General features: G+C 38.3%; 1 protein-coding gene across 1 annotated transcript in view; it reads left to right on the top strand.

Moving 5' to 3' along the window:
- CDYL2 (chromodomain Y like 2) overlaps window positions 1–24,406 on the top strand; it is a 59,045-nt gene that overhangs the window by 24,930 nt on the left and 9,709 nt on the right. The window contains exons 2-4 of the mRNA XM_069868599.1: window positions 5,433–6,027; window positions 14,754–14,971; window positions 21,925–22,097. Coding sequence (XP_069724700.1) covers window positions 5,433–6,027; window positions 14,754–14,971; window positions 21,925–22,097 — 986 coding nt within the window. The remainder of the gene's footprint in view (window positions 1–5,432; window positions 6,028–14,753; window positions 14,972–21,924; window positions 22,098–24,406) is intronic.

Here is a 24,406-nt window from a genome sequence, read left to right as displayed (position 1 = left end):
ATTTTAGTACCGAAATAAAAGTAAGCATTTATCATCAAATACAAAAGTTTGTATTTCTTCTGACGAGAAAGCTGCCATAAAGAAATCAAGAGATACGACAAGGGCAGGAAAATGGGTTCTTGTTAGTAGGATCAGCAATGGGAACCGATGGCATCAAGAGGGGAAACACAGCCCTCGTGTGGAACTGGAGATTGGGCAACAGGGCAGTTTTCAAAAGAGCCAGAAATGAGCTGAGAGATCAGACCAGAATTTCAGTTTCTGTGAGACTGAATTTCAGAGAAAGGTGGGACTTCCAAGAAAAACTGCGTGAGGTCATTAGAGATAGGACTCTGCATGGGTGCCGTGTTTGGCTGGTTTTCTGTGAGCTTATCAACCAGGGCTTCATTTGATGTAAACTGGTAGTAAAGGCAAACTCCTTCTGCCAGAAGAACCCTTACACAAAGAGGAAATCATCTGGCTTGCATAAGCACGGATGCCAGGGAAGGTCACTGAAAGGATGTATTTATGGAGGCAAAACACGGGGTCCAGAAAATCCTTAGGAAAGTGAAAACAGAACTTTGAGCAGCAATTTCTAATTGCCACATGACTGCTGTAAAATACAACTGATTTGCAGGGCACTTCTGGCTTTCTGTTCAGACCTGGAACATGGAATCACACAGCAAGAAGCTTCTTCAGTGTTACTGTGTCAGGAGAGGAAGATCAAAGTTGCACGCTTGCATTCAGGGAGCAGCAGCCGTTTTTACAGCCTTTATTTGGTCTGTCATTATATTTTCATATGTGTATGTGGGAGGACACCTATAGCTAATGCAGTGGTTTGCAACCGTTTGTAATGTGAGGCTGATAGGCTTTTTCTAGTGGAAACAGAACTTTTACGATCTCCCTAGCAAGTTTAACACCTCTTCCAAATCTGAGAAGATGGTAGAAAATAAAAAATCCATATGCTTAAAAAGAGAAAAGGGGAAGAGAATAAAAAACAGTGTCTTCCTGGTATTAACAGGATCTTCACTGAATTTCCTGGGAAGATGTCACTTGATGTTTGCCTGTGAATAATTCAGATGAGGAGTATCTTCCCTTTCATTTTATGACTGTTGAGCCCTTTCACTTTCATTTTGACCTTCTGGGTGACTACATAGATTTATTACTGGGGGGTTCATAGCTGGCACATTGATTAGACCTACTCTGGCTTTAAACTGGGGGTCAGATTCTGAAGAGAGACCCAGTATCCATTCCACTATTATTTCTCTAGTGTGAATACTGGCTGCTTCAGAAGATACGGTGCCATTGGTTTTGTACATCTGGAACACAGGCTCCAGTTACCAGATTTTGAGAAACTAAATATAAATACAAGAGAAACAAATAAGTTAAAGATGAAAGCAGAAGTTTTACAACTAATGACATACATTATTTCTTAAAGCAAATATAAATATAGTTCTGTAGTAACATATCCGAACTTCAATTCATCCAGAATTAGCTGGGACAGGGAGTAAGAGAGAGAGAGAGAGAGAGAGAGAGAGAGAGAGTCCAGGCAAGTAGTGGTGTATGTGAGTTCTAGCACTCTCTTAACTGTGATACCCCTGCAGACTTTGTTTAAAGTCATTTCAGTTTTATTAGATCTAACTACTTGGTTTTCCAAACTGATTTCAAGGATTTGACAAATGATAACTCTCAAGGTCACTTTTGGGAAGATGTTATTCAGTTTTCATTAAAGACAGAACTGAGGGGGGAAACGGAAAATCAGACATTGAAGCCGTTGATATTTTCTGCGTATTCTCAGAGCTGTGTAGTGCTTATTGCAGGGAAGGAATGGAAGTGTTATTTCTGTTAATCACTCGCTGTCACAGAATTATTTCTCATTAAGAAAACTAATACGAATTTTTCAAACCTTAAGGAAATGCAGAAATATTTTACATTATATACTACCTATTAAACAATTATACATCATTAAAAAAACCCAAATTTTTGGTGTTTGTTATTACTGTGGACTGTGAATAGAAGGAAAACAGGACCAATAGTACCAAGTGTGGGTAAAACCCTGATATTTATGCCTGCACTGAAGCACTTCACTGTATGCAGGGAAGAATCACAGTGGCACTCTGAAGAAGATAAATATCAATGAAGGCCCAAGAAGAAACGGGACCACATTGAGAAGTCAAGTATGTTTGATGCTACCCTCAAATGCATTCAGTAATGAACTGCATTCAGTACTGAACACTGAGGCAGTAATGAGGATGAGGAAAATACTTACTCAGACTTTTTGTGCATCATTAGTCAAGCCAGTGGGTATGAGGGCTGATCCAAAAAACTCCAGGAAAACAACTAATTTTGCATCAGCCCACATTTTTTCATTCTCTCCTCCACAAAATAATAAATTGAGAAGAGGGTTTAGCAGAAACAAAACATTTTGTCTTCACTTTATTTAGACCCTCTTCATTTTAGTTTTGTTAGTTCAATTGAAGTGAATCATTAATAGTTTTTTTCTGAAAATGCGGTAGTGAAATGATTAATCTTTCCCAAATATATTTGCTTTCTGAATATTTTTTTGAAACCATTTATTAAATTTGACCCAATTTCATAAATTCTCCCTTGATGATGTGTTGAACTGGTTAATCACATTCTTTATTGCTAGTATCATGTTACCCAGGAACAAAAACCACTAATGTTTTTTCCTTTTACCTTCTTAATTGAAATCTATAATGCCTCATTGCCAAAATACTTGATTGTTTCCCATATTTGAAAACACTGTCCAAGAAACCTCTTCCCTTCCCTTCTCCTTCTTGTAGTACAGAAAAGTTGTGAAAATGAGAAATTGGTATAGTTAAATTTAAAGATATGTGCATGATTTTAAAGAAAACCTTTGTTTGTATGTAATTCTGACAACAGCCATAGTCTCTGAGGTTCTTCCTTCAGTGAGCAAGTAGGGGAATGCAAGTGGTGTAATTCCTGAAGAGACAGGCAGAAGTTACTCCAAGGTGGCACCAACCTGACACAGAGTTGGTGTTCCAAAACTGAACTCCTGAAAAAAGAGAGGAGGAATGCATGTATTGTTTAGCTCCTACAGGACAGAATAGCACTAAACCAAATTCTCTGAAGTAATGATAGCTGTGGTCTACTGAGTTTAGCGGCAAGTTAATGTTTTCCCCAGGACATATTTATATATGTGTTTCGCTCTTTGGTACAGGGAGCCACGGTAGTTAAAGTAACAAATCCACAGACATCCCACAGGCCACTCCGGAGTCCCACGGCTCAATGTTCAGTCTTTCTGGCGAGTCCTACATAGGAGGATGAGAAGTATTTTAGAGCCAGGGATAATTTGGGCAACTGCTCTCTACAACAAGATCATAGGAAGTCTGTTAGTTTGACAGTTGAAAGCTTCACATCACAAGTGAGGACAAAAAAAATGACAGTTCATGTTTTTTGTGAGAATTTTTCCTCTTCTGAGACAAATGGTCTCCGGCTTGTGTACACTGAGCTTCCGTTGACTGTTTGGCTGAGCAATCCTGTGGGGACTGTGCTAGATCCAGAGTAAAGAGGATGCCTTGCTTTGTTCCTGCAGTGTCTCAGTGCAAATACTGGATGAGACAGGGCTCAGGAATGAGATTTGGGGACACTGCAGCTGAGTGCCCTGGAGATGGAGGAATGATGTCCACTATGACTCAGACGCAGATATCTTAGCACACTTCCCATGTAAATTAACTGAGATAGAAGTATAATGTTTAGTTGCTAATTGCATTTAGACTCCTTTGGGGAACCCACCAAGATTTCTATGAATGTACAGTTCCAGCCAGTGAGCAGCCAGAATTAATCCATTGGTTTGCTCTAACGGGATCTAAAAAGAACAATTACTAACGCTGCTGTGATTGCCCTTCTTCAAGGGCAAATTCCCAGTACAGATTGCACTGCTTTTCTTCACAAGAGATATTTTTCGTAGAAGAGCAATGAAAACATTAGCTGGGAACTGATTTATTTTTCTAAATAAAAAATAGTGCTTTTGGTTAACAAATACAATATTTTTTTCCATTGATGATGTCTTTATCCCTGAGAAGCCACATTTTTAAAAAATAAAGGAATTACAGAATCAGAAGATAAAACTTAGGAGAGACTTCAGAAGGTTATCTCATCATAACCCGATTTTCCAGCAGTGACTTTTCATGGCAGATGCTTGTTCAACAGAAACCATTTGCTCTAAAAACCCTCCGTACTTTCCCAATGTTACATATTCTAGTGCTTAGTTCTTGCTACCAATGGAACATCTTTCCTAGTGACTTGATCTGAATTTCACTTGATGCAGTTTAAACCCATGACTTGCTGTCCACTGACTGTGCTTGGATTTTCATATGCACTCTCCCTCTAGTTGAGTCCTTGCCAGTGCTGACATAGCACAAAGATTTCTTCAGCTGTACAGCCCATTTTCCACAACAGCACGATACTGTTAATTCACATTCAGCTTCAGTCCCAATACAGTCCTTTATCCCTTGGTGCAGAAACGTCCCTCAGACTGACATTCTCTCACATAGATTCATGAAATTAATTACTTCTATGTAGGAATCCTGCCTTTAAGTCTTTCATTTGCCTTTTTTTAGCTTTAATTGGTGCAGTCACAAATTTTGCATGTTTACTCAAATATTGCGTTTATAAAAAATACAGTTTTTCTATGACAGAAGTAGCAAAGTGGATGTACATTACTGCAAATATTTCTTTGGTATAAAATATTTTAATTTGTTACAATTAATTCTCTGTTGAAGATAGTTTCAAGACATGAAGATGTGTGGGGATGTTTATAGGGACATAATGCGTGTACGGTTTCAGGAGAATGATCAGTAACTGACATATAGCAAAATATGCTTTAGTTAGCTCTTCCAAACAAGAGGCAGCTGAGGAATGTAACAATAGTTGACTCATTTTACAACCAGATTTCCAAAGAATTCATTAACAATATTCTTATTTCTTCACACTGTGGCTGTTGCAGGTTCCCAGATCAGGTTTGGTCAGGTCTACATCTCTTAATGTTTTCAGAAGGGGAAATGGCCTTCCTGTCCTCTGTTGCCAAGGCTGTTCACGGGAATTGTTTTTCGAACAGAAATGTCTAACACTGATTCCTAAATGTACTGTCAAGCGGTTTATACTCACACCGAGTAGGTTCTTATCAGCAGTCAGCGTGGTCTGTATAGGATCCAATGGGAATATAATGTTGGACTGCATGCTATGAAAATAAGGTAAATTTAAAGCTATAATACAGGTTGCTACATTTTGACTGGTTTGGTGGCTTTTTGTATCAAAGTCAGTTCATTAAACACTACATTTTAGGAAAATCTCATTAATACTTACGTGCTTTACAGCATCAAAGAGGCTTTCCTAGCTGTAAACGAAGAACATCATTTTCATGAACAAACTATTTTTCTTTCTAATATGAAACTTTTTTGTTTTTCTTTTAGGTGGAGAGGATTGTTGACAAAAGGAAGAACAAGAAGGGCAAATGGGAGTATCTCATCAGGTGGAAAGGCTACGGAAGCAATGAAGACACCTGGGAACCTGAACATCATCTACTACATTGTGAGGAGTTTATTGATGAGTTCAATGGACTACACATTTCTAGAGAAAAGCGATCAAGACATGGGAAACAGGCCAGCGCTCCAAAATTTTTACGGGAAAGCCGAGGGTCATCTATTGAGAAAATATCACATAGACCTTCTGAATCTGGGAAGTCTAAAGGGTCAACACACAAAAGGAGGAGAATTAATCCATCTCTTCAAAAACAGAAAAGAGGATACACAGCAAAGACAGCAGCTGCTAATGACAGGGCTGCTAAAACTGTGACTTACCGAACTACTCCCAGCGGTTTACAGATTATGCCACTGAAAAAGCCACATAATGGCCTGCAGAATGGAGATGGCAGTCATGAAAAGGATTCTAGACATTTTGGGAATGGCTCACAACAGCAAAATATGGATTTAAATGATCATGAAGGAGAACAAAATTTGCCCAGCATGTTGGAAGTTAGTAATGATTCACCTGTTGTGAATGGAATTGGTATGTGATTTAAACTATAGTCTTTTGAGGGGGGTGGGGTGGTAATTGCAGCAACTGCAGACAGAAGAGTCCACTCATTCAAAAATCATTGTTATGCCACACAAGTGATCTGGTGAGAAGCACGTAAACGTGTTTCATGTTCTTTCCCCGTATCTTATACCATTATTTTGTCAGTTGGCTTCTCTCCTTCTGTTTCCCACGGAGTGAGGCAGTGTGGGCTTTGTTACATGGCTTTGCAGTGTAAAGTTCTTGTGGGGAAATGATGACAAGGCACAGAGTGGGAATGACAGCAGAGGTGTGGATGATGCTGCAGCTCTGGGTTTGTGTATCACCAAGTAACAAGTCACTTCTCAGTTATGTGTGCACAGCCCCAGTGGTCTAGAAAGATTAGGATTGTTTTAGAAACAGAATTAATACCACTTTTGCTAAAGTATCGTGGTAAGCGTGACTGAATAGCGTTCAAGTTTCTCAGTATTAGTGCTCATCATATTCAGGAGTACCCAGAGCTGCCAGGCCTTTGTCTCTGACAGTGACTGGAGGCATCAGAAGTTGGAAGGCACACTTGGCGGGAAGGTACAAACACCCTCGGGAAGAAATAGGAGACATTTTTTTCTAATCCTCATAGTTACTGACCAACTTAGTTCTCAAAGAATAAAGTTTCTGTTCCTTGCAAATACAAAGCTGTTTAATGCAACTGAGTAGGTTCACAGCTATACAGGTCCAATCTTTTCTTATTTTTAAATTCCTATCAAACTTAATGCCTCGATGATGCTTTGTAATATCCAGGAGTTAATAATGAGATGCCCATTTTACTTGATCATTTGGGGGTTTGTTTAGGTGGGGTTTTTTACCTATACTTTCATGGAATAACCTCTGGTCCTTATATTAAATAATAAAGGGGAATATGTCCTGTCAATACGTAGGCAGCCCCAGCCTTTCTAGCCTTCCTTCCACGTGGAAGTCTTTCCATATTTCTGGTAGTTTTCAGTATCCTCTTGTGCCTTTGGTGTGTGGGGTTTTTTTAATACCTTTTGAAAACAGCAGGAGCTGTTCCAAATGATTTCCTACTGCTTACTGATACAGTGGCGATACAACCTTTTGAGAATTATTTTTTCTGCTGTTACACACTGCATAAAGGCTTTCACTGAGTGATACGCAGTTGGTTTTAGTTTTTTTCCCCTTGCTGGTTACACTCAATTTAGAACACAGCTATACGTACAATTCTTTTCATTATGCATTTAATCTGCTTTACTGTTGCCAATTCACCCTTTTCTTACGACTCAGTGAAGCTCCTCAAATTCTTTCCTAGATTTTACTTTACTTATTTTGTATTGTCTTCAAATTTTCCTCTCGCACTTCTCTTCTGAGTTCATTAATACATACATTAAATAAACTAATCCTTCTGCAGGTCCTTGGGGCAGCCAGCTACTAATCATTTGATGTGATGAAAAGTAATCATTTGTTCCAATTATTTCTTTTTATTAGCCACTTTCCGTAGCCCATGATAGCACTCGTTTCCTTAACAGCTTCTTATGAATTGCCCTGCCAAAAACTTTTCAAAAGTCGACGTAAATTGTACCACCCCGCTTTCCATTTTCCACCCTACTGGCAACCTAGCAAATGCTACCTGGCTAGGAGTGTGGAACTGCCCTTGCCTGCTCTTACTAGTTACGTCCTGCAGCTGCTGGGATCGTTCAATCCAGGCATCAAAAATCTTGTTAAAGACTCACAGACCGTCAAAGTGTGTGGTCGGCTTCACATGCGTAGTAGCCCAGATGATGTCAGTGACACTTAAAATTGAGAGTGTAGGCTTCTGTGTTTTGATGAATTTGAGGTCATATAAGACTGCTTCAAAAGTTACCTGCTTCTTTTAATAAGTGTCGCATATCTAATTACATATGCATATAAAGTTATTTTTCTTTGTTTTCTTGATGTTTCTAATGAAGGTTTTTAAGTATTTGCTATATGTTATACATTGAGGAAGTTGTGATATAAAATGAAGAACTAAAGGGCCACAGAGAACTGTAAGGTCAAATAAACCTTTCATTCGTCCCCACAAGAGCTAATGAATGCCATCCACCAGCCTCTGTTTAAGTAATCCCTGTAAGAGGGCTCTATTTCAGTAGAAAGCTGCTTTGCCTAAGCAGCCAGGTGTTCTGCCACGTACAGAGGGCTCCTGGCCTAACATATGCAGCTCCTTTAAAGCATGTCTTTATGGTTTTTTTTCATTCTCCAAATCCATCATTCCTGTTCTGTAATTTGTTCTCTTTTCTCTCTTGCATTGTGACCTTCATGTAGGCAAAAGCATCTTTAAATCTTTAAATCTGTACCTGATTCTCATCTGAAAAACCCATACTCAGCAGAACTCCCAAGGTCAGAAATTCCTCCAGTCTTGTTTTGTGAAACTCAGCGCGTGCATAGTGTAAAAAACTACAAAGGGCGGAGATGAGACTATCAAAGCAGGAGCAGACAAAAACTAGCAAAGAAGGGTCAAAATAAAAATACTAGTTTGTTTTTTCCTAATACCGCCCTACAAGTTTGAGAGAAGCCACATTTCCTGCTACAGTATTTTGCATCATGTGTAATGTTGACTTGAGGAAGCTTACACTACTCTTCAACACGTCCAACACTCTGCTGAACTCGCTCCCTCACTGTTCACTTCCACAGGGAAGCAGCACAGGAGATGCTAGTATGATTCTGTCCTCTTAGTATCACAAACTCATTTTAAACAGGATAGATGTCTACTAAAAAGTGGTCTGAAATTTTACAAATTGCAAAAGAAGAACATTTCAGAGGAAAATGCCAGTTTGTTGAATAACAGAAGTTTTGTTCCAAACATCTTGAGTTTCAAAACTTTCTCCAAATCTGAGCCAACCTCCCAAGGCTTTGTCCCCTGAGACCAGGAGCAATGTGGCAGTGTGCTTGGCAGGACTCCCACGTTTAGCTCGGAGGCAGCCAGCTGTGCCAGAGGTTTCAGGCAGTCTGCCACAGAGTCTGCAAGCCAGGAGCCCAGCGTGCCCCATTAGCGCCCACAGGGCTCCCGGGCACTGTGTGTAGGAAGAGAGGGAGCCTGGAGGGACCTGGGTTTGGCTCCCAGAAGCTGTGGCTCCCAGGCAGCCCTGTGTGGAATCGAATGAAGTAGATATTTGCGTCAGCTTTGAGATTGCCTAATTGAGCTCACCTGAATGTCAGAGTCATTTCATAGCTACACGTAAGAGTGTACAGAAAATGTATATAGAAACTCTAACTTGGTATTGATGTGAAACCTAAATGTAGAAAACTCAAAAGTTCCCCACAGTTTGAAAACCCAGCTCTGCTACCAGTGTTGGCCTATGGTTGAAGGCCTCTAAAACCCATCAACTTGAGCGAGCATTAACTACAGATGTACTGAACCACAGAATATAATTAGTAATTTATATACTACAACTAATGAAAAAATATCTATTTTGTTTGTCTCTAGTATGCCAGTTCTGTTTTAACAATAGGTATTTGAGAACTAGCTTTTGATGATTCTTTGAATGGACTTCCACCAGTGTGTTTGGTTTTGTGTATACAAACACTTGGGTACAAGTGTTTCCTGCCTAACCTATAGATAAAAGCAGTAAGTTATTTATCCCAGAAAGATGACTGTATGTATACACAAAAGATGGCAATGCATGCACAAAGTCATATATGTACCACAGCAGAGGCCTGGAACCTTACTGATGTTGGGACAAACCTTTCTTATCTAAACCTCTCTTCTACCTTCCACACATTCTGTCATAAGGAGAGGAGAACTTTTGTAACTAAGCAACTATTGACAGTTACTTGAGGGTCTACACATTGGAAATGTTGAAAACCTCTATGGGAGAACACCTACTGATGATTCCAGAAGCTAACTATACCGTTCTTTCTGATGACGCTTGTTGTCTTCTGTTATCACATTTCTGTTTCTTTCCAGATATTGCAATTGAAAGTGATTGTTTTGTCAAGTTTCTTGACAGCATCTAAAAACATCCCCTTTTCATTTTCTCTTTCCTTTTTCTACATTGCTGTATTTCTGTACCATCTGCTTAAGAATTTTTGCTTGTCATGTATCACTAACCACTGTTTTTCTCCATTATGAAAATCTTAGTAGTCTCATGGTGCCCTTAATTTAAATACTCTCTATGAACTTAGTCACTGCTTCCTCTTGGTTTTTTTAGCTTGTTCTGTTTTATTTATTCTGGAGCAATACTGGCAGTAAAAGACAACCAAATATGCTTGCTTTCTCAGTTTGGGTTTCTCATTGCTTTTAGATATCTTACAGATGCTCCCTTTGCTGGAGAAGTCTGAAATTATTAGTAAATTATCAACAGAACACTGCTTTAAAGTATGTACAGTATTAACCATTACCCACAAGAAAGACAGAAAGGAGACAGAGAAAGATTGTTGGGAAGACTGAGGAATGCCAGGCTGTTTTACCAGGGAGAATAAGGGAGCATGGTTTATTTCACCTAGAAAAATAAAAGCCCTAGCTCTATGATCCTTGTCATTCAGCACAAATGCATGCTCCTAACAAAAAGAACAGTCCAGCCTTCCTTCCCATGATATCCTGATCACTATTCCCATCCCTTCCCCTACACTGGTTTTGATACTTTTGAGGCTACAAGGTGAACCTGGTCTGTTTGAAAATTAACCATTGTTTTGCTGGATAAGTTTCCAGCCACAACAGTTCACCGGGTTGCATCACAGTATGGCTCCTACCTGCACACTAGCACCAGCACAAGGACCACTTCGGAGGGCAGTGGCATAGAGATGGCGGCATTAAACCAGCTGTAATTAAACATGAAGAAAAGATATATCTGAAAATAACAGTAGCTTGAGGTGTTCTCTTCTACCGGATAGAAGCAGGGGAAGGAGATGGGAAGATCCAAGTCCCCTAAAGCATCAAGTGATCTGAGGCTCATTGCAATATTTTATCTCTTTCTTCTCCTACTCTTTGTCTGCCTCATCTTTTTGGACTATAAATTTCTAATCTGTTTTCTGCTGTGACTCATGTGACGGAGCCCCAGTCTCAGACTCAGTCTGAAGTCATAGGCAGTTTCTAGTACCAACAGCAGCAGCAACATCTTTACATGTTGTTCCCTGTGACAGCAGTGGAGTACCAGAGAAGATGCAGACACAGGCAACTAAAATGAAGAGGATTACAAGAATAAGAGTCTTCAGTTAGGAGAGGGTAAGACTGAGGAGGAATATGATCAAAGTTTACAGAATCATCCAGTCCTCAGATAAAGTAAATGCAGAACTGTTGTTCACTAAATTCTTCAACAGCAGAACTAGGGACTGCTCACTGAAATTGGTGGAACATGAGATAAAAGCACAGATGAAAGAAAATTCTTCTCTGTTAGTGGCTACAAAACTTCTCGTACTCATACCATAGGAGGCTATGAAGACAGCATCAATAGGCTCAAAAGAGGATTAGAGAAATCCATGAAAATGTTCATGAACAAATACTGAAGGAAACAGGAAGGGTTTTCTCATATTGCTATACAAGACTTAGAGATGATACTAGGGGAAAGGACTGCAGAAAGTGGCCAGGCTTGTGTTTTCTCCTTAAATATAGCAGCACTTTTTACTGCCATTCTTGGAGCAGGATTACTTGATGACCAGCGGTCTGGAAATAACTGTAGTTCCCTTAAAAAATATTGAAAGTTCTAAACATCAGTATGTTTTTAGGTATCCACATTTTCTACTACTGATTAAAGACTAGGTAATAGTTAGATCAAACTTCCACTAAAGGAAGGAATATATTCCTCTGTTCAGTTTCCTTTTTGTACTTAGACTGAGCATCAAATACCCACTACCAGTAAACCACATTTAGAGGTACTTAAATCTTTCTTAGTTAATTTGTGACATCCTTAAATCATTTCACACACAGTATAGATTGCTTCGAGAGTTTATCTTTTTTCCTATGTCATGGTCATTTCCTATCATGACACATCAAGGTACTGTTACCCCTGTGTGCATTAAGCAGGTGGTAACTTAACTCTCACGCAGAGGCAGTCAGGATGCTTTAGTGGCTCCAGAACAAACCTTCAGGAGCTCCATCACATCTGTGCAATAGGCCTGCTAAAGTGGCCTGCTTTCACTCGAGGGTTGTCTTTGGATTTTGCTGATCATTTTCCCCAGTTTATCAGATTAAGCAAGATTACAGGGATGCACAGTGTGCGCCGTAACAGCAATTTACTCACTGTATGTTGTTCTATTTCCATTCTTGGAAATGACACTTTTCCATTTATGTTTCAATCCTATTTAACTTAGATCTTTCTTTCCTCTGGTTAAAATTCTGTCAGCTGGCGTGCAGAGAAGTAAAATATTTTAATAAGATTGGTAGTTTCTTATATCATATGTTTAATTTGCAAACTGAATGCATTAGTCAAAGAAGAATACAACAAAAAAAAAAAAATTCTTACTATCAGGCTTTTTGTTGAGCTGGATCATCTGTGTAAATTAATCTTCTACCATTATCTTACCATCTGTATTTAAAATACATGTGGCATAATCTTCAACACTAGATAGGTAATCAGTACAGTTAGTGTGACATGTCTTCCATTCATTTACACCTCTGGTTTTAGAAGTTCTTTACACTTTATTTAGAGATATAACTCTTCTCATCTTAGTGTCCTATTGCTGGGTCAAGCAACATAGTAAGGATTGAATGCAATATTTAGAAGTCTACCTACATCAAATAATTAAGTTGGTTCAGTATGTTATTCCCAGTGCTATTAATTTTCAATCAGTAATTTCACAAGTTGATTTTTGTTTATAAGAATACATGTCAAAATATATGCAGTAGCAAAGCTTTATGAAAAAGAAGAAATACGCCAAAGAAATTATTCATCCCTTTTAAAATTCGAGCACATGGTGATTTCTGCACTTGTAGATAATTCTTGTCAAGAAGACAAATTTCAAATTCTTCTGGTTTCAAATGCTTTTTTTTCAAACTGATAATCAATGTAATTTGTCAGTGTTTGCACTGCATCGTTAAATCCTTTTTGGAGTGCAATACAGGCAATACTTCAGATGGCATCTCTTAATTTAACAATGAAAAAGTTCTATGGTTGACTGAAATAGCAGACTACTTAACAGCTGCGCATTTCTGTGTGCAGATATACATGTGTACACACGGGCACACATTACATGGTGAGCCAAGTGATGCACCAGTTAAATACAATTAAGCACTCTATAGATTTTTAATGTAACATAACCATAACTGCAGGCATTTCACACACTGAACAATTCCACAGGGCACTGACAACTCAGAAGTATCAGACAGTTCAGTCACCTACAGAAATCTCAAGTTGAAACGTAGCTAATCCAAAATGGGGGTGAGTGGCTTTGGTTTTGAGAGTAATATGTCATGAATTCACCACTCAGTTCTGTTCCAAAGGAGTATTTTTATTAGGATAGTGGTTGTTTAAACTATAAATTGTAAATCTGTGCTCTAATATTCACGTCATCTGCTCTTTAAAAATGTCTGGGTATTTTATACCAGAAGCTGAAACAGGTCAGCTTTGGCAGGAGTAAAGAACAGAACAAACAAAGGTGTTTTCATTCAGCTCTTTCTTGGCTTTCCTTAAATATGGCATATTGTGAGCTCGTGTCTGTTTAAACAAAATACACATTTGGAAACTGTTTCAATGAACAGAGTGACTTTAATCTCTGTTCCTCAACAGCCTCTCTCTGCTTTACTTTCGATCATAACAGTGAAATGCCTGCAATTAAAAAAGGAGAATTGCATAAATATCTTGTAAGGATATTTTCAACATTTCGACTCAGCATTTTCACCAATTGTGAGGTTTTGCCCACTGCAGAGCAACTGTACACATAGGCAAAAAGATAGTTTACCATTCATGCACAGTGGAAGGCAGAACAAACTGTCTTTTAAAATTGGCACACTAATACTCTCATCTGTTTTACGGAGAAGCAATAGCTTTCTTGTCATAGTTACGTTTTTTTTCTTACTGCTGGATACCCAAAACCAAAATGTCATCAGCATCAATATTTCCCGTGTATGAATTCAAACATTAATATCATATCTGTTAGTCAAAAGTCAGTAATTATTGTTACTGTAAATGTAGTGAGCAGAAGGTTGGGATCAGAGCAGAGAGGCTGGCTAACCGCTACTTCTAATGCTACCCACAGGGATACACAGAAGACAGTGCCAGTTGTGCCAGCTTAGCAAGTGCTCCTGTAACTTAGAGCCCCATAGAGATGGGCAACAAGTGTCTATTCAGATTGTCATTTGAAACTGGTAATGACTTTTTGGTCACTGTAAAAGCAAGACAACGTAACTTTGAAAGATGAGATTTGGGCTAAACTTGTCCTGTAAGGTTCTTCCAAAGCTGAATTAGAATTTTCCTATGAATTCAAGGAGCACTCCAAATTTATGTGAAAGATTGTGGTACACTAAGTTTCATCTTCAAAGCAGAAATGAATCCCATTAAGGGTACAAGTCCTCCATGCTATATAGTTCTCGGATCTAGACGTTGTCTGGTTAGAGAACAAAAGTACTACATGCTGGAATACAGAATAATGAGAATGGCTTGAGGCCACATTTGACAGGCCAGGCATAGTTTGATTTATCAGATTTACCACGTAGAGGCTACTGTAAATACTGAGGTTTGTTTAAGCTAACAGACAGCATCACTGCATTTCTTTGAAGGCATAGACGTAATTATGCTTTGATTTCTTCCATCTGAAAGGTTCTTCTCTGGCCAATGGAAGCTTGAATCTACACAGCACTGTGAAAAGGAAACTAGATGGAGAGAAAGATTATGTCTTCGATAAGAGACTACGATACAGCGTACGTCAAAATGAAAGTAACTGCCGGTTCAGGGACATTGTAGTCCGAAAAGAAGATGGTTTCACACATATTTTGTTGTCGAGTCAGACCTCAGATAACAATGCACTGACTCCAGAGGTAAGCATGTAGCCTTAAGAGACAAAGAAAGCTATCCTAGTATGTGGGTTATTGTGGAAATGCTGCACTTGAACTGGATTTTATGTATTTTTTAGTATTAATTGATTATCTTAAAAAAGAAATACAGAGTTGAGATATATCTAACTTTTTCACACTTGAGATTCTTATCAAAAAGAGTGCAATGGAAATTAATTTTTAATTTACATGTCTGAAACTGAAAATTAGAAGTAAAGAAAGGAATGGCAGAATCTGCATTTCCTGCATGGAGTTGTAGGAAGCAGTGGTTCCATGTTGAAGCTACTGATACTTACCGTCCTTAGGAGAAATCTGGTCTCTTTCATTTTATTAATTTAAATGGTGCTCCAGTTGTTGCGCACAGAGGAATTTCAGGCTATACCCTGAGATAGTAATTCTAAAAATACACCTTGATCCCTAATTTCTTTTTCTCTAAGTCCTTTTGCGAGTCCTTATTTATGAAATCTTAACCAAATAGGGGCTGTATTGTCAGCTGAATTGCATAAAAACATAGAAATTATTTCAATTAATTCTCTTGTTCCAAACAACTTAGAGTCCAACTTGGACTTGCAGCTTGCACTACTCCAGTACACATACTGGTCACTGGAAGGTCTGAGCTTTTCCTTCCATTCCCCATGGTCCCAGTAGAGTGAGGGGCAGCGACGCCCTGGTTTACCTTTCCCCTGTAAGAACAAAAGGGGTGTCAGTAAATGCCTGCATCAGGATACACGTCCTGGAGGGCAGAGAACGTGCTTGAGCCCTGTTCCAGGCAGGCAATAAAAGCCCAGTGGGAAGGGGTTAGCATAGTTTCCAGAGAAGACAACAGGAGCTGCCTCCCAGCACCACTTTTTGTCATCTGAAGGTTCTAGAACGCAGACAGAGTTCCTCCACGAGGTGCCCACAGTGTGGCAGATCTCTACCTTTTCTGCCCTCCAGACACAGCAGCGCAGCTGTGACAGTATATGAAATACCAGTTTGAACACCATTTGAGAGAAAAGTAGATTGTAGCTTTGAGGTATTATTTTGTTCAATGAGAAACTGAATAACTTTGAAATTCATTACTTGTAAGACATTTCAGATAAAACCACTGGCAGTTACAATGGGCCCTAAATCTGACTCCCCTTCCTTTCTAAAGGCACACTCACATATGGAGATTAATATACAGATACTAAATAGTTAAACCTGTTGGTACATACATTTGTCACTCCTAGATTTTACACTATGTGATATTTTAAAAGACTGTCTTGGTAATTAACACAGAACACCAAACACCTGCTTTTAATATTAATTCCTTAAATAACATTAGTTTGCATCAAATCCATCATCCCATCCATGTATTAATTACCTCTAATTGACACGGCAGGTAGTTTAAACTAATAGCTCAAGGGCCTGAAAAAGTACGAAATCAAGGACTTACTATGTTCATGCTGAACGGATAACACCTTTACAATGCTGGCTGTGCTGTTCCACATCAGCAGTCTTCAAATGCTCCAACCAGTGAATTCATTCAAGCTCTTCAGGTCTGCCAAACCAATCCATTTTATTCTTTGAAGTTTTCACTATGCCAGGAACCCACCTCTGTGGAAAAATAAATAATAAGCATAGGATAATCCTCCTCTTGCATCACCAGCGTAGACTATTTCTGGAACCTTTACTGAAGCTCACTCAAAACCATTTAGAAAACATTTTAGAAAACTACATTACTGGCTAGGATCTGGATGGTCAGGAATTAATCAAGGTAATGAGTTCTCCACATTGAGATTGTCTGTTTAAAACTCATCCAGGCTGAGAGCAATTGAAGGCTCTTGCTCTCTGAAGGCTGCTTGCTGGCAAACATGAAACAACTTGTTTGGCCTCTATCCAGGCTGCAGCCCGTGATCATTCACACCACAAAATCCCGCACCTTCAATATTGGTAATTCCACATCCTTGCCAACAATTACAGCAGAAATCCAAGGAACTGAAAGGAGGAATATGTTGAATGCCCCATCCCTACAGTTTGTTACCCAGAGTCGTAACTGAGACAAACTAACAGGGTATTTTTAGGGATGTTTACAACATCTTGAGTTTTGACTCCTTTTATCACCAGTGAATAAACAGTAAAAACACAAAATACCCACAAAATTAAGAAAGTGTGTTTCACTTTGTCAAAAGAAATGCTAACTTCAGGCTTTATTAGACATTCAGTAAATTATGTTTGTGTAATATCAAATGATTAATTTACTCAGAGCAGGTCTGCTTGATGTGGTCAGAACAGAGCTCTGGATATTCTTAGCCATCCATGTTAGGAAAAAAATAAGGAGTGTGCTGCCCACAGTCATTATAAAATTAAACTTATACAGAACCACTCTCACCCCTCAACAATGCTGCTTCCTTTTTTTTTCTTTATCTTAATCTTCAGATGGTATTTAATAGTCTGTTCAACCATTGGCCTCTGCTACTTATGCCAGTTTACTTAAAATAATGAACTTATCTATACTAAAAAAGAAAACAAAAAGAAAGCACAAGAAAAGCTTGGAGATGTGCTTGTGGTAAGCACATCACACCTGTGGGTTTGTGCAGGTGATTTCAGCACGGAATGTGCCGATGCTTCTTCCAGCAGCATTTGCACTGACTGGTGCCACTCCAGTAACCTGAGTTTTTTCTACAGAAATGTTCAGGGCACTATAGAAATTCCTTGTTATGTTTTACAAGACCTTGCAAAGCCTCCAAGCCAGTGTCATGAAACAGCACAGCTTGTTTGTATTTCTGTGGCTTAGGCTTCCTACTTGTAAAATTCATTTTTACAATAGATATGTAAAATATTTCATCATTATCAATTCCATGTGAGCATTCTCTCATGGGTCTTTTGCTGCTTCTGAAGTTCTTTCTCCAGTGATAATGTTCCTGGTTTAACTCGGCACATTTCAAGGAACCAAATTCTGTGTCAAACAAAATTAAATGGATCCATCTGCCGTTTTAACTCACGCTATTAAACTCCCCTGAATTAAAAGCAAAAATATCCTAAACAGGGGATGTTTTCATTGAAGACTGATAAAATTGCCTCAAGTACCCTTCTCATACAAAAGAACTGGGTTTCAGATTTCTAGGGATGAAAATTACAGGGTTTGAAGTTCTACCAGGTGTGGTTTGGACCACTGGTTTGCCTTCACTTTTCCTCACTTACAGCTTTTTCTAACTTTAAAAGAAAACAGCAGAAAAAGAGGCAGGTACCATTTACTGTTGTCTGTATTTTTTCTCACATGCAAAGACAAACTGTGGGGTTTGGCCAATACTCCTGCCTGAAGCCAGGCCGATAGGTGCTCAAGTCCTTTATTTATCAAAAAGAAAGGACTCAGAATCCATCTGCGCAAGGAGTCAGTCAGTAACAAACCGTGTATTTATGTAAAAACGGTGCAAGCATGGAACAGCTTCTGAGAACAACTCAATGGCTTTAAATTTTGTTTTACTGTAATATTTACAGAATATTTACCTTTAAGAATATCAACAGTGAATCCTTAGAGATTCAGGGAAGTTAACCGTTTAAACTAGCGTTTCTGTTTACGTGAACAAGAGACTTCTGTTCAAGATACTTTCTGCAATTACGGTGATAAATTCTCAGATCTCTGATTTTCCTGGAATGTAAACAATATTGAAAGCAAAGGACAGCCAGTGCCATTCAGAATTTCCTATGTCCAGTGAAAGGCATTAAAATAAGTTCTTAGAAGTTTAATGAAGTTTTCAAACATTTTATGTTTATTTTCCAATAGAAGTTGTCCTAGAAGGTGTCCTGGTAAAGAAGTAACTCACGTTATTTTCTTGACAGGATTAAAAACAGAAGCAACTTCTGAGAAAGAGATAGTTTTATTATATATTTGGGTTTCACTAGAACAGTAAGTGAAGCATCAAGCTGGTCTAAATTTATTATTCAATAGATTAACATAAGCTGAATTACTGGCCTGTGCTGTTTTGTTTATGCTTCCTGAGAAGTTTTAGTCAGATGCGTTCAGGTATACTTGTCCCCACCATGGAAATTAACTAAAAGACCATAGAAAGCAAATTTAAAAAAGCATGGAACCACGCAATACTGCTATAGAGCCCTGAAAATAGCAAGATTAGATCTGGCCCACCAGAGACAGACATTTAAATTTAATTGGAGAAATGCCATAGCTATACCAAAATGAGGGAAGGGTTAAGGACTATGCAAGAGAGGAAAAGAATGTGGAATCTGACAAAGAAATGTAACCAAAGACACCCAGTGTCCTGTATTTGCAAACCGAATCCACTACACCATTAAATGGGAATCTGTGCTTAAAAACAGACAGCAGTTCTCAACTACGATTATATTTACTTCACAGTTCTGCAGCTTAATACACGGTTCTGCAACGCTACAGACAAACCATCTTTTTTATTTATCTTATTGCTAGTAGCTTTCCTATAATCATGTAAACATCTGTAAAGAAATAGGCACACCCTGATAATCAAGGAAAGCCACGATGCCAAGGCACTCAGACATTCAGAAGCAGGAGTAGCAGCTGGCTGGCTGTGACTCGGCCGAGGGAGGAGGTGACCAGGTGAATTTGGACTGAGCCAGCAAAGAAATCACAGCATAGAAGAAGGGAGTGAGAATTTACTTTGCTGGCTTTGGTGTATCCTGGTGTACCTCCAAGCACCTTTTGGTGTAAAATTAATGACAACCTTACAGATACTAAACCTACTTTTTGGAGACTGAAACACCAATACTTTATGGTTTTCTGGTTTCTGATACTGTGGCCTTTTGCTAGAAACCAGTGGAGCTGTGGAATTAAATTTCCATTCCTGCTCAGAAGTACTATCCAAAATGCTGCCAAAGCTTTCCCATTTTCCACTGTACTTGAGAAGTCAGTGCCTAACAGACCTTTAATCACCCTCTCCAGAACATTGAAAAAACAGTGATAGCAGAATATTGTTTTTTATTACAAGTAGGATGACCTCTGCTCAGCCGTTTGGTGTAGTTACGGTTGGGTTTAAGCCATCCAGAGCAGTGAGGGGTGAGGCAAAAAAGAGCGAGGTTTCTAATGGTAATGATGTGTTTGAAGGATGGCAGTGGTAACATCGAAGGGAGGTACAAATGCAAATATCACTGGAGGAAGGGGAATGGTAAAGAAACGTGCTGAATGGAATGTCCTATCACGGCGTCATATTTAAAGCAACACTCCTCATTGTATATAAAAATGCTGGCCTGGTGTTCTGATATTATTTGCATATCCTGCCTAAGAAAGAGCAGATTTTAAGAACGTTTAAAATAAACTAAGAGGACAACCTTGCACTCATATGGAACTAGGAAAGTAAAAATGCATTTCTGTTTTATTCTAACATCTCCCACCTTAAGAAGTTTCTTTTTTAACTTTGAACAGAGGTCTTAGGCATTTTTTTCCTTTGTTTCCCCTTTGCAAAATGTGCAGTTTTGCTGTTTTTACCACCTAAGGGCTGAGGCAGCCTCTGAGACTTTGAGAATGAACAGTACTTGTAAAATCACTGATGACATTTTGTACCTGCACAAGAATTTCCAAGAAGCTTCCAAATTCTGCAGCTTTTAATTACTTCACTTTCATCCACTGTCACATACTAAGTATTACAGGAGTTCTGAAGTGCACTTGTAAAAGTGAAGCACCTAGAAGTTAACCACCTGCTTTCTCGTGTCCCAGTCTCAGTAGCCAGTGAAAATCATTTTCATGCAGACACATGGAAAGCAGGCAGGTAGTGCTGCTCTGCATGGCTTGAATGTACAAGTTCCAGCTTAGTCACACAAGCCGCAGGAGTTCTAATGGTCTGTTCTGTGTTTAGGGACATTTCTTAAGTAAGACACTTCAGAGGTGTAAAGATTTCTTTGAAACAGGAAGCAGTGAATAAAAATAACCAGAAGCTAAAAAACTTGGTTTTCTCTCACATAGAAGCCATATTTAAACCACCAACCACATTTTGCTGTTTATTACCTAAATTTGCACTAACAGCAAATCTTTCAGTTCAAAAGAGAAAAATGTGATGCTATCTGTAGGAAACACTTTGACATGGGATTCTGTTTCAGCAGAGGTGTCATACAATGAAATCATGGGCCTTGAAGTAAGGTACAAATCACTAAAGACGAGTGGGGAATCTGAAATAAATTGCAGCCTGCAAACTACACTGAATTGTGACTAAACATAAAGTTACCCATTATAAGTTTATGAAATAATATTTTCTTTTAAAAGTCATTAGGAAAGCCATTCTGCTCAGATGAAAGGCCATTTTCTTACAATACCAGCTGCTCAATTCTATACAGATTTTTATATGTTTGATTTATGGTGCAATTAATAGCTTGATCCTATTGTAAATTGGTATAAAAATGTCTTTTGACTTTTTTGTTCTAGCTTTTGTAGTCTTTAACAATATCACTGACCGCAGAAAAATGAATAATGTATTTGTCATGTTGATGAGGTTTATGATGTCCTCTTGTCCCTCCTTGTTCCAGTTCAAGTCACATAAACCAGAGAACTTGAAAAACTGAAAACTGGGGTTTATAGATTTTGCTTACAACCTGTTGCAGATAATAGGCTATTGTTGTGATAATCATGTTACTGAGGATACAGTGATGTACGCTGAATATACACAAAGAAAATAAAAAACTGATATTTGAAGTTATTAAATTGGAATCAAATAGCATAAAGCTAGGCTTTCCCATAGAATAAGCAAAGAACAGCCAAGTTCTAAAAAACCTTTGAATTAATAAGCATCTACAAAGCACTTCCAAATATAAAATATTTTGTAAACTCTCAGTGTTATCATTCTAAGTATAGTAAAATCATATTAATATATATAATTGATGTTTAGTATTAATAGTGCCCAAAATGTAAGTCTCTCAAAATCAATAGGTTTGTAAAACTAGGGAAATGATATTGCAACGGCATGCATGTCGAATTGTTTACTTTTCTTTATCCACAGATCATGAAGGAAGTTCGGAGAGCATTGTGCAATGCATCAGCTGATGACAGTAAACTCTTACTTCTCAGCGCAGTGGGAAGTGTATTCTGTAGTGGCCTAGATTACTCATATTTAATTGGCAGGTTATCCAATGACAGAAGAAAGGAAAGCACTAGGATTGCAGAAGCTATAAGGTGACCCAAGCTTACCTATGATCTCTAAATTATGAAATGCAGTGTGTGATTATAACGATATTTATCAGGTCCAAAAATGTTGTATATTTAAGTGTTGATTGCATTCTAATTATAGTCCTACAAATTTGTTTAGTAAGAAGAATGTTGGACCTTAAAAAAGAAGGCACATTTATTCCAGTGCTCATATCCATAGGGATTTATTTTATTCCAATTCTCTGTATTTAATATTTCAAATAATTCCTCCAAATTTAAATACAACTTGTTGTTATTTTTCCAAATTAGCTATCACTTCATGTTCTAAAGTGGTTCCTGAACGGCAGATATTTTACTTGTTTTAATGTTCATCATTGTAATGAATTTCAGTACAAATGGGAATCCATGGCTCACTCTTACTCTGTTGAAATAGCAGTCTGCCGCTGTATTTCAGAACCTTATTAGAAGGGTCTCCACTCTTTTTTCTTACATTTAGATTACTTAATATATATGTAAATGTAATTTTATTTTCATAACTAAAATGTGACTTTCCTTATATATATCACATCACCGTAATAGAAATCCAAGGTTCATAACATGCAGTCCACAAATCAATCTGCACATCACCAAATATTTCGATTATCCACCAGGTACACCTTATACGTATTTGGCAGATCCTTCACTATAAATCAACATTACTCCCCTGAAGCCAATGCTACCTCACCAGTCTGTACTAGGAGAGGGTTTGGTCCCTTTCCACCCCCATCTTCCTAAAAATAAATATTGTTCTTCTGAGAGCTTTAAAACTTTATGCAACAATTCTATGAAGGATTTGTTTTATAACAGATCTTTGGTTTTGATATAGTAGTATAACCTAAGTTCAGGTTTAGTTATTACATGACAAATGTTAAACACCAATTATCTTGGTTAAGACTTCTTCTGATCAGTGTTGATTCTCAGTTTAATACTTTTGAAATTATCATAGTAGTAATTATTTTGAATTTAAAATCTGCTTCTTAAATATAATAAATTATGACCAGTTTTTAAGACCCCAGCTATGCCTGAATATCATGTAGTGATGTTCAGAAAAAGAAAAACCCTTTGGAGGATACATCTTAATTTATTTTTTTAAAATGTGAGGGATTTTTAATAACATGGAACCAAAAAAAAAAAGTCAGGGAGGAAAATCACTGTTCTTGTTTGAAAACACAGGCATGTTTACACCCCATTAGTGGATATAAATTTAGTATTATTCCTGTAAATATTGCGTAGATCAGTATTGTTATATACCTATACATTTATCTACACAGATTTAATATATAGGTATACTTATCAAGTCAACATTTAAATGAGTATAAACCAGACTATGATGCTCAGTTTTTCCATCCTTGGACTCAGAACTCTTGAAATACTGGTACAATGTACCACTCCTTGACAAGAATGTCGACTTCAGGCCCACTGTAAATAGATTTTTATGGTACTTCTGGAAACAATATGCTATGTTTTCCATTTAGCGCTCTCTGTGCTTTCTGTGAACAAAAGACTCAACTCATGGAAAATACACTGAAATAAGAATATACACTTCGCTTTTTCTGTGGTTAGGGTGTCCTGAAACACAGAAATGGATCTCTTCCTCTACTGCTTTACATCAAGTTAGACTTGTACAGAAATGAAATTAAAATCTTGATTACCGTGTGTTTCCACTTTCTAAAATATGGATCTCATACACTGATCACAAGTTAAAACTCAAGTTTAAATGCCGCTTCAGTCTTCTCTCACATGACTTATTTATTTGTTTGGCCCCTGTCCTCATCCACTGTCTTTGGGGCTTGCAACTCAGATCTGTGGCACAGCAGCTTCTCTCCAGGTACTGAACGTAGATCCATCAGCTTGTGCTCCCATCATCCAGACGTGTGTCCAGCATTGCACTCGTGGAGCAGGGAAAAGGCAGACAGACGGACTGCATTGCAACTGTGCCGACAGACCCTGCAATCCAAAGAATCACTGGAAGGCATTCCCAGCATCAGTCTCCTTTGTCACATCGTCAGGCATCGTTATGCGAGCTGATACATAAAATTGTGGGCATGCTCAGAAGAAAACAAAGGACGACTTTACTTGCTCAACGTCTTCATAGCCTTTGACATATTATGACCCTTGATGATGCAGGGGTATCTGAGCATTCCAAAGTGAATTTGATGGTCAACTTGCCAGATCCTCTAGCAAAACTAAGAGTCTTCTACATGTGACACTTTTTCCTCTCTTTTTGCTTCTGGCTCTACTGTGCAGCAACAGTTTGGATTGTAAGTGTTTTTCAAAGCTGTCTTGAACTGGAAACT

Source organism: Phaenicophaeus curvirostris, chromosome 14 (assembly GCF_032191515.1).
Source record: "Phaenicophaeus curvirostris isolate KB17595 chromosome 14, BPBGC_Pcur_1.0, whole genome shotgun sequence".
Taxonomy (NCBI): Eukaryota; Metazoa; Chordata; class Aves; order Cuculiformes; family Cuculidae; genus Phaenicophaeus; species Phaenicophaeus curvirostris.
This window is presented reverse-complemented; position numbering and strand designations above follow the sequence as displayed.